The 15,141-nt window shown below is 50.5% G+C and overlaps 1 protein-coding gene across 1 annotated transcript in view; it reads right to left on the bottom strand.

The window, feature by feature from the left end:
• Nucleotides 1-12,249, bottom strand: part of RFX4 (regulatory factor X4) — a 178,058-nt gene extending 165,809 nt beyond the window's left edge. The window contains exon 1 of the mRNA XM_050748635.1: nt 11,748-12,249. Within this exon, the coding sequence (XP_050604592.1) occupies nt 11,748-11,790 (43 nt within the window). The 5' untranslated portion in view covers nt 11,791-12,249. The remainder of the gene's footprint in view (nt 1-11,747) is intronic.
• Nucleotides 12,250-15,141: the final 2,892 nt, after the last annotated feature.

The following is a 15,141-nucleotide window of genomic DNA, read 5'->3' as shown; positions in this document are numbered from 1 at the left end:
CCGTAGGGCATCCTTGTGTAGGTCCCCGGTGGACTGCTCAGCTCGGCAGGCTTTCCAAGCAGCGCTCAAGGCTCGGCCCGCCTCGGTGCGAGGCTGCCCAGTACATGTGGGGCGAGGTCTGGACGGACCGCACTCCCACTCCCAGCGCCTCCGCAGCTGTGCCTTGTGAGGTAGCCGAGGCGAGAATGCCCCGCAGCCTGGGCACCCAGAGGAAACCCCAGCGTAGCAGAGAAATAATTTATTCTTGTCATCACACCAAAGTTTTCAAACTTTAAAACGCAGCCTTGATTAGAAGAAAAGCTCTGTTTTTTCTAAAAGCCTGGCATTTCTGAAAAGGTCCCCTACCCAAACCACAGAAACCTAAAAACTCTGCCCACTGAGTTGAAAATAAAAGTTCACGGAGACCAAAGCCTTTCTCACAACAACGGCTCGACGCTTTAGAAATCTTCTCTCGAATGCTTATACGTTTTAATGTTTTAACTGAGGGCCTCAAGCCCTCTGGAATCTTTCTTCCTTGTAAACTCCCAGAACTTTCTAAGCCAGACTTATTTTCTGTGATGTCCAATAACGCTTGGTGGAGAAATTATTTTGCTTTTGAAAAAGGAGTCACTGAGTAAAAGAAATAAAAGTAAAAGAAATTTTAGCCCGGTTAGTAGCCATTTAAGGATGAAACAAAATGTGTTGATTTGCTTTTTGGGGAGACAAATAACTTTATAAAGACACCCCATTTCTTCCCTCACCCTAGACTTATTATCAGCAGTGGAAGTGAACACCAGGAAGAAAACTTGGCAAAATGTTGAGAATAATCCATCAGTTCCACCATGGGTTTGAGTTTATGCCATGGACCCAATTCTAGAACTTTATAAAATCCTAATAACTTCAATAGAAACTTGACTTATTCATGAGCATTTAGATTCAGTATACAAATTATAAATATGTTCCATGTATGGACACCCCAAACTTGGACTAATCACATTCAGAAAAAGATAACACAGAACTCAAAAAAGTCTCTCATGCTCACTTTTAAAAATTATAAATTCTGGCCGGGCGCGGTGGCTCAAGCCTGTAATCCCAGCACTTTGGGAGGCCGAGGCGGGCGGATTACGAGGTCAGGAGATCGAGACCATCCTGGCTGACACGGTGAAACCCCGTCTCTACTAAAAAAATACAAAAAACTAGCCGGGCGAGGTGGCGGGCGCCTGTAGTCCCAGCTACTGGGGAGGCTGAGGCAGGAGAATTGCGTGAACCCGGGAGGCGGAGCCTGCAGTGAGCTGAGATCCGGCCACTGCACTCCAGCCTGGGCGGCAGAGCGAGACTCCGTCTCAAAAATAAAAAATAAAAAAATAAAATAAAAAATAAAAAAATAAAAAAATAAAAAATAAAAAATAAATAAAAATTATAAATTCTATAATCACAACATTCCAAGAAACACTTCTTTCTTCAAAAGTGTAATGTAACTTGCGATGATTTGATGGCCAAGATTCAAAACAAAGGCACTGACGTCACTTTATTCACAAAATGCATTTGTGTCTCAAAAATTAGATGCTGGCGTGGAGGTGTAATTGTCAATCACTAATCACTCATTAGATTATCCAAATGTCCATTCAAAATTTAGTTCAAAGACTAGTTTGCTTGCATTGACTGATACTGTATTTTCTCCAACATGATGGATTCAGGACATCAGTGCTTATGAAGTGGTAAATTTCCATTCGGATTAAATAAATATCTGCTACATTCAGCAGTCTCACTTAGGTTGTGTCTAACCACCGGTCTTTAGCACAATTACTGGGTAGCCGGAAAACACACAGGACACAAAGTGCTAACTAACCTTCACCGGGTGGCAGCCTTTTCAAAGGCTTTCTCATTGTTCTTTTAAATGAAAACAAAGCAACTGCAAAAACACAAATCAAACGTGTCCATGTTCACCTCTCTACTGATAATTATTGATTGCTCGGAGGCAGAATGATGTTTTTATATTTTATGGAAGAATAACCAACCAGAAAAGTGGAAACTGTATACATCTTTTGAAGTATTCCTGCCTTGAGGGTGGGATATGACACACATAAACCCCGTAATCTCCCGGCACAGGTCAATCCAGCCCTAGTTGCCTCAGTTTGGACTCAATTCAACTGAAAATAATACGGCTGCATTTCATTCTTTTCTGCTTTTTATGATCTCTTTCCCTCTGGTAAACATTTCAAGAACTCAAAAACTGCAATGTTAGTAAACATCAAATTATAAAGACAAAAACAGAACAAATGGATGTTTTATCCTTACATTAAAAATATATATATAAATGCAAGAAAGGCAAAAGAACCAAACTCTCTAAGCATCCTGCTAAAACGAGTTCCCGAGTATGGCTCACTTGAAACTGAGTTTTATACTTCCTGAAAACCAAGTGTGAAAATGGTTTAATCCTTAAAACAGTGATGCCTGCAAACATAAGAGGGTTGGGTGGTTGAGGGGGCTGGGGTCGGGGGAAGGCAAGAGGAAGAGGTATGAAAAATGTGGGCCATCACATTCCAGAACTGGAAGGGCATCAGGAGTTGTGGAGGGGCCTCTATCAGGGTTGTGCAACATATGTCACCTCTGAGTACGCCATAGATCTCTCTTCCAGGATTTAAATTCAAGCCCACAGGTGTTGCCTCGACAAAGACACATTTTCCACTTCCTTTAACAGACTGGAAAACACAAGGATGAAATAATGGCAAACAGGGGCACACAAAATGCCTTCTTCGTGGGGAAGGTGGAAAAATAAAAATAAAATTAGTCTTTTGGTCTAAACCCTTCAGAAAAAAAAGACTTATCGAAACATTAAAACTGGGGTTGTATCTACATAGTACAAGCACATCTAGGTATTCTAAAACAGTCTACATTTTTTTTTTTTTTTTGGTATTCTTATCCCCTTTCCCAACTAGGCACCTAGAATAAAGTGTAGGAAGCCCAGATAATTATTGTTAATAATAATAATAATATCTGCCATTTACTGAGCAACTTTTAGGATTCAGGCATTAAATCAAATACTTAACATGTACAATCTTACTGAATTTTCATAACCATCCTAGAAGGTAGTGAGTAGACATTTTCACAAAGAAGGAAACTGAGGCTTAGAGAAGTAAGATAATTTGCTCTGGATCACACAGCAAGAATGTAACTGATACAGGTTTTGAACCTTGTCTGATGGCAAAGCTCATGTTCTTTTCACTAAGTCACACTATATACCCCTGAAGCCATATTTTAACACATATCTGTGAATGACTTCTAGATGCAATATATTAAGTTACCTAAAGGCTCCATATATTATCATATTACTTAATTGTTTTTGCCTCATTCTATTATTCTTCCTGTTGCATGAATGAAGCCTTGACTTTCTCAGAGACAAAGCAAATATTAGCCAAAGTCTGAGTGAATCCAAAAAAAGATGAAAGTACGTTTCATATGTGTAGTAAAGGTATGAATGATTTACTTACGTCCCTATTTTTGTCAACAACAATTATAAATTTTGCCCTTACAGTTCAAAAGATTATTTTAGCTGGATGTGGTGGCTCACGCCTGTAATCCCAGCACTTTGGGAAGCTGAGGCAGGTGGATCACGAGGTCAGGAGTTCGAGACCAGCCTGGCCAACACAGTGAAACCCCGTCTCTACTAAAAATACAAAAAATCAGCCAGCGCGGTGGCGGGCACCTGTAATCTCAGCTACTCAGGGGGCTGAGGCAGGAGAATTGCTTGAACCTGGGAGGCAGAGGTTGCAGTGAGCCGAGATTGAGCCATTGCACTCCAGCCCGGGTGACAGTGCAAGACTCTGTCACAAAAAAAACCAAAAAGACTTTTAACATTTTTATATAGGGAGAAAATAGCAAGTCTTTTGCTAAAATGCTATGTGTGTTATTGGGCATTCCTCCCACTGCCACCCTCTCCCTAATGGAAAAAAAAAAAAAGGAAGAGATAGTCAATACAGCTTCATGACTAAGAGTGTAGATCTAAGAGCCAGCCAGGCTGGGCTGTGGGCCCTCCACTCGAATCCTGGTTCTGCCACTTACTCATCTCTTGGATAGGCTTTCTTTTTTTTCTTTTTCTTTTTTCTTTTCTTTTTTTTTTTCTTTTCCTTCCTTCCTTTCTTTTTTGTTTTTTTCTTTGACACAGAGTCTCACTCTCACCTAGGCTGAAGTGCGGTGGTGTGATCAGAGCTCACTACAGCCTTAAACTCCTGGGCTCAAGTGATCCTCCCATCTCAGCCTCCTGAGTAGCTGGGACTACAGGCATGCACCACCATGCCCGTCTAATTTTTGAAATTTCTTGTAGAGATAGAGTGTCGCTATGTTGCCCAGCCTGGTCTCCAACTCTTGCCCTCAAGTGATCCTCCTGCCTCACCTCCCAAAGTGCAGGGATGATAGGCATAAGCCACAGCGCCTGGCCATTGGATATCCTTTCTCTGTCACAGTGTTTTTAAAACATTTGCTTTTTAAAATACAAATGGAAAGCTAGGTCTCCTACTTGCATCCTGCCTCAGGAAAGTTAGGAGCACACAATAAGAGTGATCAAGCTTCCCAAGCAATGGAGGTATAGCTTGCCATCCCAGCTTCCTGGGGCTCAGAAACTTATTTAACATGTCCGTTTCTAGTTTCAATTTTTCCTTTAACTTGTTGGTTTTTCTATTTAAACTGTAAATAATAACAGTTTCTTCTTAATAATAACAGTTTCTTCTTAATGGGATTGTTGTGAGCATTACACAGATAATGTACTTAAAATGCTCAGCAAAGTGAAGACGTAGTAAGTATCGAACGTATGTTAACTATTACCACTTTCATATTTCATGTTCACTACAGCTCTATCAGCTGGTTTTATCAATCCCATAAGAAAATTGAAGCTCAGCAACGTTAAGCTTCCAGACCAAATGCTCGCAGCTTTATGTGGCAGAGCCACCCTCTGAAGGCAGCAACCCCATCACCATGCCACCAGATAGGTTTTTCTTCCCCCCTTCATATTGCTAATCACTTACTGAAATTATCTATTTTTGTGTTTACTTATTTGTGGGTCTGGGACTTATGCTCTAGAGAAGCAAAGATGACATTTTTGTTAAGCCCAGTATCTAGCAGAATGCTGGGCACATAGGAGACACATAGTCTTCTTGGATGAATGAATGAACACATGAATGAAGAAAGCCAAGATTTGTCTGTGACCCAAATCTCTACTCAACTGCTGTGATACACTGCCTCCCATTGCTGCCACCATTTAAAATCCTCCTCAAAGGCAGAGTCACAGGATTCCTTCAGAGGGGTTTTTTTCTGGAGCCCAGGGAAGACAACATTCTGATTCTCCACTCTCATCCACCTGTTTCCCTTCTCACCAAGTGGGATTCAAATCCACCTAAAGCCATTGTCATAACTAAACACTGATATATCATGACAGCAGTGTCTAGGTGATATGGCCTGGGTGGGGAGAAGGCATGAGTGTTCCCTAGTCTGCTCTCCAATCTAGTTCTGCCATGTACCAGTTGTGACCTCAGGCAGGTTTCAGACCCTCCTTCAGCCTAAAAAGAGACTATGCAGAGTTGTGATAGGGCTTCATTGGCTAATGTGTGAAAAAGTGCCTGTTACAGAGCTGATACATGGTAGGTACTCAGCAAGAGAGAGCATCCTTTCCTCTAGGCTCCAAAATGACTCAACTTTTATGTTCCTTGTAGTGCTCACCACTCGCAGTGTGTCCATACCTTCTCTTATTAAATGCATTCTGAAGTCCTTGACAGTAGGGACTGCGACCTTGTTCAACTTCAGGGTCTGCCACCCAGCAGGTAGTCAGGAAGTGAGACTGAATAAAACCCAAAGTAGCCTCTTTGTTTTCTTCTTTTTATAAAATTTCACTTTTACCTGATACCTCCAAATAAACTCTTCAAGTTCATTCTCTCTCCCCTAAACCTTAATAAAATTGCAAATATCTAAAATAGAGCGGAAGAGGTAAAAACAACATTGGGGGTTTCTCCCACCGTCTCCATCCTGCAGAGCCTTAGGGTCATCAGAGGAGCAGCTGAAGAGTTTCCCAAGTGACCTGCAGAACATATAGGGTGGGCTCTCAGGGACCTGTGAAGTGGAAACCTGAGTGTCTGGCATCCCAGCTTGTGATGTCATCATTTTATATCTTCTCAGCCTTTTTGCAAAAGACGCTGAGGCAAACAGACCAACTTGGCTTAAAAATCAGTCTTAAAATGTTGGAAATGAAAGAAAAACCCTATGCTTCACAGTAATGCCATGCTCATGGAGTGCTTGGGAGGCTCAATGTCAGTAAAACTACTCTATAAACAAAGCACCCAGAAGATTTCACATAGATGTGAGAAGACAAACATGACATAGGCATATCATTGAGAGGTAGAATTTCATTAGGTTGATGCAAAAGTAATTGCGGGTTTTACCACTGTGGCACATTTTGCCACAATGGCAAAACCTGCAATTACTTTTGCGCCAACCCAACAGACCATATCAACTTTTACATCCAATCCATTTTTTTGCAAATGAGGCAATGGAATCTCAGGGAAAGAAGAAGGGCTCCTTTGCCCAGATTGTCATCAGGAGGGGTGCCTCGGCGTGAGACGAGACGTCTTCCCAAAACCTTGAGCAGTGGAGGGTAGAGTGATTTTCCTTTGATGGCTGCATTTTAGCACATTGACCAATGTGCATTCCTGTCTAACATATGTGAGGGTCTGTGATGCTGGCTTCATCATCTAGAAGCATTTCAGTGTTCCCTAAATTGGCACTGGATACAGCCCCATAAAGTCTAGTGTCTTTTAGTAAATCCTTTGGGGATGGAGGGAGTTGGCCAAACAATTAAGAAATGCACTGCAGGTGGGCAATGAGAAAGGACATCTGGGCCTTTTAAAAGAGTTGTTCATGGTTCTTGACTCTTAAAATCCTAAATGACTTGCAAAAAATAGTGTATTATTAGTTCGAGGAGAAATTAACTAATTGTGCAGTGGGTCATAGTTCAGATAGTGGTAACCAGCCCATATATTGCTTCCTGGATTCTACAGTAAAGTCAAAGGAATAGAGGGAAATGTCTACGTTGTCAGAGAATCCCAGCCTGTGAGCTGTCTAACCCTTCATTTTACAGGCAATTAAAAATAATCTTGGAAAGGCTAGAAGATTAACCTAAAGTCACATTACAAGTGGCTGAGTTGGAATCACGACCTAGCGCCTTTCTTACTGTAAAAAGTGGGGGTGGGGGTGGGGGGTGGGAATCAGAATCTCCTCTTTACCCATTCCCACTCCCAAGATTTCTGGCCAGACACTCCCTTCTCTTCTCGTTCTGTTCCCGCCTTATTCTAACCCATCACCCTTTCAGATCGGGTTTGAGATAGGGGGTGAGAAACTCACCCTGGGCGACCCACGGGTCGTGGGGAAGAAAAGCCAGAACCTTTCACGTTGGTGAGCCTGTGGCTCTTAGGGAGGCGGGCGCACTGCCCAGCTGGCGCCTAACCTCGGGACGGGTGAGGGGGGAGGCTGGAAGAGAATCCGGAGAGGAAGGGAGGGAGCATGGGCTCCAAGGCGGGCTGAGAAAAGGTATAGCTGCTGGAGAGAAATTAGACTTCGGCGCCTCTGGGAAGCAGGATGGTCCAGCACTCACACAGCGGCGGGTAGGGCCCGTGCAAACTCCTCTCTCTTCCTCGCACTGGGCCCTTTGTTGTCAGCCTCTGCCTCTGGCTCCCGCTCCTGCCCTCCGGTCCCCCGGCGCCCCTGAAGTCACCCCAACTGCACTCATAATATTTTGCTTTGCGCCAGGTCTGTTTTCTACCACAAACTTCCAGCAGTCTCCATGGTGACGCGCTGGGGAGGAGGGCGGGCGCGGCTTTGGAAATCCCAGGCCCGAGGCACTGGGCGGCCCCTGCAAACTTTTCCGAGTCTCTGGGACCTGCAGGCCGGGTAGGAAAGCGCGCTGTCCCAGGCTGCCGCACGGAGTCGCGTGCTGAATCCGGGACTCCGAGGGCCCAGCCTGCGTGCAGCGTCTGCGCCATCAAGGGTTGCAGCCTCGGGGACCCGGAACCCTGGTACCGTGTGGCTCTCACTTGACCCCGCTGACAAATCCAGACGCCCGCGCTTAGCAGGTGGCAGAATTGGGGGCGCACATGCCCCGTTCGCCCGCGCGCATGCACACACACACGCACACACACACGCCCAGGGAGGGCGAGACTGCCTGGTTTGGGCACCGGAGCAAGGCTCGGACCTCCGGCTCCTTGCTTTCCCAAGCCCGCAGACAGTGGCTCCTTCCCCAGGGCTGTGCCTGGGCATCTAGAATGGAGGAGACTCGGGCTCTGTTCCCTCCAGGATGCACTTTGCCTTGTGGGCATGGCGCCAAGGCCACTGGACATCCCTACACCGGGCCCACAAAGGCATATAATTAATTTGGTGGTAGAATTTTAGACAGAATTTGTGCTGAGCTGGGGGCCTGTAGACTAGCGTGCCCTCCTACTGATGCGACCCGGGGAACTCAAATCCGGCTCCAGGAGTACTTTGGCCGCCTCAGCTCTGGGTTCTGGAGATGGAAGCGGAAAGTGGATGGAGGCAGAAGTTTCCAGCTCCAGCTTGGCAGTGGCCCTCTCTAACGCGCCATCCCGTTTTAAAAGAAATGATCCGTCTGTTGCGTAGGCGACCGAGCCGGCCCGGCCCACTTTGCACAAGTTCTCGGTGGTCTAAAATTCTACCCACTTTCCCCCATCGTTCTGGAATTTCCGGATAACTTGAGTAACTGAGCAACGATCTCCCAGGCAGAGAAGCCCAGATTGGACCCGGCGGACACAAACACACAGCTGCCGGTGGCCCGCGTGGGGAGGGCAGGCCACGCGGGGCTCAGCACCCACTTTTGCGCGGCGTGGGGCTGTAGCGTGGGCCGAGCAGAACGCGCGCCTGCGCTTACTGCAAACCGCGCACCGGCCAGAAGGTGCTTCGACTGCCCCTGCGCGCGCCTGTCGCCTTTGCCTCCTGCAGGAGCACCGCGGCGCACCGCAGCCTGGGGCTTTGCCTTGTCCCGCTCGGCCGCGAGAGAGCCTAGGGCCCAGGAGGCGCGCGCCGGCTGTCCAGCTTCCCCCGACGGGGCCATTGTCTTAGCTCCACACTTGTCGAGTATTTTGGGGAAACTCGAGGAATATATTACTGGCTCGGTGTGCGAAACAAAGGGGCGCGTTTCCGCAGGTCATGCTGAAGTGGCCCCAAAGCAGGCCACTAGAGCTCTGGCCCCTGCAAAACTGTTCTCCCGGGCCCGAGGCACTTCGCGGGGATTTTCCTTTTAAGAGCAAGGGACAGTGGCCCAGCTCGCCCGCCTCTCTTATCCTGGACGTTTCCTACTTCGCCCCAGCACTTGCTGTGAGTCGGTTGTTCCAGTCCTTTCGGAATGAAATAATAACAGCAATATCCTGGTTCTGATCGCGCGCGATCTTATACAAAAGGAGCAGAATTGAACTGCTCCGTGGAGCGCCCGTCTCTGCAAGCCAAGGAGAAAGGACCTTTACATAACAAGGGAAACTCAGAAGAAAAGCTAATTGGATTAAATTCTCTGGAAGGGAGGTGAGGGAAGGCTTCTGGACTGGACCGCGCCAAGCTGCACTTCCCTTGTCGTCGTCGGTTTTGCAAGTCCGAGTGAAATGTCACCTGGTGCGCCTCTTGTCATTTCTTCACACTGTCGTGTACCAAAACTTTTGATTTTGCGTTCAGGGTGGTGACCTAGGGATGTCTCGGGTATACAAAAGGGGGAGAGGTGGATGGGGAAAGGATTTCTGTTTCAGAACCTCTTTGGAGTGTTTGCAGTTGAGGTGAAGAGGACCCGGTGCTCCCACGACCACCAGTTGCATCCAGAACAGAAAACACCACGTATCCACAGCCCCACAGTCCTCCCCAGAAGTACCGAGGGGCCCTGGTCAGGTGGAGGAGGCAGCTAAAAACCCCAGCTGGGCCACTCTGCAGGTTTGCGATGTAGGCAGACCCTATGTCCCTGCGTGGGGCGCTCGAAAATACTTGGCCACAAACTCTGCAGACATGAGTTTAATTTTGTTAAGGATATGCATTTTTAATGTTAGGGTTCTCAGGAGGTGGTGAAGGCGCAGCGCTTGAGATGAAAAAATGGTGGAAAAGGCGCTTTTCCTTCTCTGGGCTCCCGCTTTACCGCCAGCAGAGACCTCAGCGGGGCCCACTGTGTCCGGAGGCGCACGCGGGCAGGCGACTCTTCTCCTTGCCTTCGTTTGTCATCGGGTATAGGAAGGAGAACTTCGGGGCTTAGCCTTTCCCCACTCCCTGGGGGCTCACACCCACCCAGAGGAGAGCAATCAGGGAGGGCCTTGACTCTAGGAATCAGAGATCGACAACTACCCTAAAACACCGAATATCCCCCCTGGCAAGAGCAGCCCGGTGTCCGGGCCACCAGGGCTGCAGCGGAAACCTGGAGAGGCCTTAAATATTTCTGCAGGGACTGAGGAAAGACCTTCTGGGGCAATGCCCCATGATCCCAGCCTCCACCCCACTTCCATATCCAGCCTGCCTAGGGGTGGAGTTGGGGAGACATTCGTGCGGCATTTATTTGCTCAAGGAAGGGACGTGCATGCTTAGGGGACGGCCGGGGCTGGAAGGCACTTGTTGCTCCGCGCTGCAATGCCCAGCAGCGTATGCGTGCAGGCATTCTCTCAAACCTCGCCACGGCCCAGGCTGCGTCCACTGCCCTATTTCTGCTTCTCCCTGACCTCATCACCCCAAGAAACCCTGAGGCTGCAGCGGGGCCAAAATGAGAATAGCTTGGTTGCAAGAATGAGCCTGGGGGGGTGGGTGAACTGTAAGAGAACTTCCACCTGCATGGGACTTAGGAAGCGTAACAGATCTAGAAGTGTGACGGTTCTTCAAAGGTGCTAGGAGTGGGAGGTGGCGAAAACTACTGGAGGAAGAACCGAGATACCGGGCATTTTTGTTGTGAAAGATTCCTTGGCATCCCTTTTTCGTTGTTAAGGACCGCGGCGCCCCCAAAACCTGACGCCCAGCAACTCTTGAACTGCAGAGCAGTTTGCAGACCCCAACGCCGAGTTTAGCGAGCTATTCTGCGTCCTGCCCTCCCTCCAGCAAGGTCACAGCCCCCGAGTGGAGCCCGGCGTTGGGTGCCCCTTCCTGGCAGAAAAGCTAAAAGCCCGCCCCCACAGCCCAGGACTCCCACCTCCCGTTTCTGTGGATTCCCCAGGACCACCGGGTTCGCCGCCGCCACTCCCTCCAGCTGCGCGTCTCTACCAGCCGGAGCTTCGGTCCCCACCTCCCAGGCGCAGCGCGAAGCAGTCACCCTCCCCTGCCTCGGGGCGTTCCGCTCGGCTTCCCGGCCCTGGCCGCCAGAACCCGAGCGCACCGCTATTCCGAGGCCCCCATACCGGAGGAGGACCGGGCCCGGGAGGGGGCGGTCGGCTGGCAAAGTTTCTGCAAGTGGCACCTCGAGCTCGCCGCGAGCCAGCGCATCTTTACGTAACTTTGTGTCCAGGGCAAGCGAAAGCGCGCTCCTTCGCGCGCGCGCACGAACACACACACGTACACAATCACACGCTTATACACATACTTCCACTCATCCACTTACACACATCGCCTCCAATTGAAAACTTCTGCAAGCTCTCCGTTATTCCTTGGGGTTCCACTGTCAAGTTGACCCGTCTGAACTTTTCCCAACTTCTTTCTAAAGTTCCCCCTCTCCCTTCTCCTTCCCTCCCAATGTATCCCCCCAACCCCCCATCAGTAGCACTAACCTGTGGAATCCATGTCGGGTTCCTCCAGTAACCCACAATGCATGCTCTTCCCATGGACAGCACAGGCGCCCCCCAAAAGTCCTGATGTTTGGGGATCCCCTGTGCTAGAGATGCCCAGGGAGGAAGGGAGTGAGGGAGGGAGAAGGGGAGAGAGAGAGACGCAGAGTGTGAGGGGGCACAAGGATAAAGAAGGAAAGGAAAAGAAAAGAAAAAGAAGAGGAAAGAAAAGAGAAAGAAGAAAAGAGGAGAGAGAGGGTGAGAAGGGAGCGAGCTCGGTGAAGGGGGAGAGAGAAAAAGCGAGCGAGCGAGGGGACACTCAGTAATCCAGCCGGGCAAAGCCAAACCCGTCAAAATGTTTGCGGATGTTTCATGGGAAAAAGCATCATTTTATAGGAGCCCCGATGGGAGCAATGTCATTGATAGGCCAGCCGGCCTGATGAATGGCCGCTCGTCAGATGGGGCCGTGGCGAGGCGCACTGTGAAGCCCATTGTGGGCCTGTTTTGAATAAGAAAAGCCGCCTCCGAAAAGGGGGGCTCAGAGCGACGCAATCCCAGCCCTCCGACTTCCCCCTTCTATTATAGCATTAGCAACGTTTTTCTTATTTAAAGTTCCAGAGGCCTTCTCCAGCCTTCGCCCGGCACTCATTATAGGCGAAATCAAAATTGGCTTAGATGTGGCCCCCTCCCCCTCCCGGCCCTTCCCCGCCATCGGGCCCCGCGTAGCGCAGGCAGGCGGGGAGGGGAGCGGGGGGTGGGGAGCCGCGGGGAACTCCTGGAGCCTGGGGAGTCGCCTGCGCTACCACGAGTGGGGCCCCACTCCCTTCCTTCTCTTGCGCCCCCACCCCCCATTTTGGTCCTGGGTTAGATTTCTGGTGGTGGCCCTGGGAATGCGGGCGGGGATATGTCTTGACCCCTTACACGCGGATCCACAGACACGCGTGGGGGAGCGAGGCGAGCTTGAGGGGGAAAGGGCGGGGAAGGGGAACTGAAACCCTAAGATCCCATCCCCCAATCTGAGCGTGAGAAGGCCGCTAGGCGGGTAGGAGGTGAGTGGCTGGTTCGCCACCTCCAGAACTTTCTGTCTTCCTCTGGGCCTGGGTCCTTCATCCGGTTTCTCTCCTTCCATCTCGCTCTCTCCGCCTGTCTCCCGTTGTCTGTCTCTAGCTCTCTGTCCCTCTCGTCCTCTGTGCCTCTGTCTCTGTCCCTCTATTTCTCCTTCCTTGGCTGCAAGTGTCTCTGTCCAGACCCTGCCTCCACTTCTCTTTGTCTCCCCCTAGGACTCTGCCCCTCTCTGTCTCTATCCCCCTCGGTCTCTCTGTACCGTCCTCCCCCTCCCCCGCGCCTCTTCCCGTAACTCTGTCAGTCTGTCTGTCTCTGTTCCTCCGCCCTCCCCCTGCCCTCCCTACCCCACCGCCGTCCCCCAGTCGGCCTCGAAGTTTGTGAGAAGCCCCGGCGTCCAAGTAGGGACGCGGTTTTCCCAGGGACCCCCTCCTCGGCGGAGTTGAAAGTGCAGAAAGAGGGGGGCAAGGGCCGGGGGGGTGCTGGAAGTGGAAGTCGGGGGGAGCAAGCCGCGTCTCCGGCGGGCCCCGATAAAGTGGCCGTTCGCGGGCCGGCCGCGCTGTGATTAGAATATGAATGGGGCCCGGCGGGCGGAAGAGAAAGGCGGATTACCCCGGGTGCTTTGACCATGGACAGAGGCAGCGCCGGCCGGCCGCGGCGGGGGCGGGGAAGCGCGGAGTCCCTAACGTCGAGCGGGGGTGGGGGTCTCTAACCCCCGGCCCCTGGCTGCGCGCTGCTTCCAGCCATCCTTCGGAAAGACGTCCCCCGCCTCCCGGTCCGTCCCCCTCCCCACAATCAGAGCTGAGTGAGACAATGTACGGGGGCTGGGGGGCCCGAGGGGCCAGCACGTGCCGAGTTAAGGTCACGGTGCGGGAGGAAGGGGGCGGCGCGCGGTACCGGCTGGACAGAGCCCGGGATGGACTGACGGTAACGCGGGGTTCGAATCCCAGCTCTGTAAATTCCTTCACACTCTGGGCCTCAGCTTCCTCGTCTGTGAAATGTAGCAAAGTTGCCCCCTCTCAAGGTTTGGAGGAAGATAACTGAGGCAGTGGTTATACAAAGAGCCGGGCATTTGCTGTTCCCTCTACTTGGCATTCTGCCGGCTCCTCCTTCCTCACAGGTGCCTAACCAGCCGACACCTTTGCGTCACCCTGGTCTCAGCTGAACGTCGCCTCCTCGGAGGGGCCGTGCTTGATCACTCTGCGAAGGTCCCTTCCTGCCCCGGCCGCTGCCCGGCTCATTACCCGGTTTATTTCTGGAGGACTTTGTTCACCACCTCATGCCCAGTGCCCAGAACATTCTTTCCCGCTGCGATGCTGGTGATGGGAAAGAGGTCGATGGAAACCTTTGGCAGCCGAAGGCCATGGTGGTGGTCACCGCGCGTCCTCGTGGTATGCCTGGCAGCAATGACCGCGGAATTCGAAGTCAGATCTGACTGTCCGCGTTCGCCTCTTGCAGCCTTAGCTTCTCTGCCACTGGAGTAGGCTGAAGAGTAAAAGCCTCCTTCAGACGGCGGGAGGGTCTGACTGTGCGTAGATAGAGCCTGGCCGGGGGGCTTTCCCGCGGCCAGGAGCGCGTCCCCAGGGTGGGCGGCTGCCACCGCCCGGAGTGTTTCGGACCTCGCGAGAGAGTCCTTGAGGGATGCCACGGGGGCACTGGTGGTCTCCAGGGCGGATGAGATTATTGTTGCTGTTATTATTATTTTAATTTTTGCACGCAGAGTGAACGTGGGTAGGGTGAGGTGAGCCAGGCTCACGGGCCAGGAGTGAGGCGGAAGAACCCGGAGCTGTGGGCGGCAGGAAGCCCGGACCCAGCCCAGCACAGCTCAGAGCCGGGCCAGGTGCGGCTGGTCCAGGCCCAGCGCTGCTTCACCTGGGAGGACGTGAGTGCTCGGCCATGACCGTGCTGCAGCGCCTGGGAGCTTAAAGAAATGAAAATAATAATCGCTCACTCATTTCTTGGTAAATTTTTATTGTGCAGCTACTATGTGTCCAGAACTATTCTAGGAAGCAGGGGATACAGAACTGAACAAAATAGACCAAAAAAAAAAAAAAAAAAAAAAAAAAATCTTGCTCTCCTGAAGTTCACATGGGCGTGAGGGGAAAGAGATAATATACACGACATAGAATTAGGAGATGGGAGAGGAAGTCAGGCAGGGCCTCTCTGAGAAGCTGACATTTGAGCTTAAAAATAATGGTATCCAGGGTCCAGTCACAAGGGTGTGTTCATTTGTGACAGTTCACTGACTGTGACACTTGTGAGTTTGCACATTTTTCGGAACGTATTTCATACTTCAATAAAATGTTTGCTTAGATTTAATGCTGTCAACATTATA

The sequence above is a fragment of the Macaca thibetana genome, chromosome 11 (assembly GCF_024542745.1).
Source record: "Macaca thibetana thibetana isolate TM-01 chromosome 11, ASM2454274v1, whole genome shotgun sequence".
In the NCBI taxonomy this organism is placed as follows: Eukaryota; Metazoa; Chordata; class Mammalia; order Primates; family Cercopithecidae; genus Macaca; species Macaca thibetana.
The sequence above is the reverse complement of the archived record's forward strand: the minus strand, read 5'-3'. Positions and strand labels throughout refer to the sequence as shown.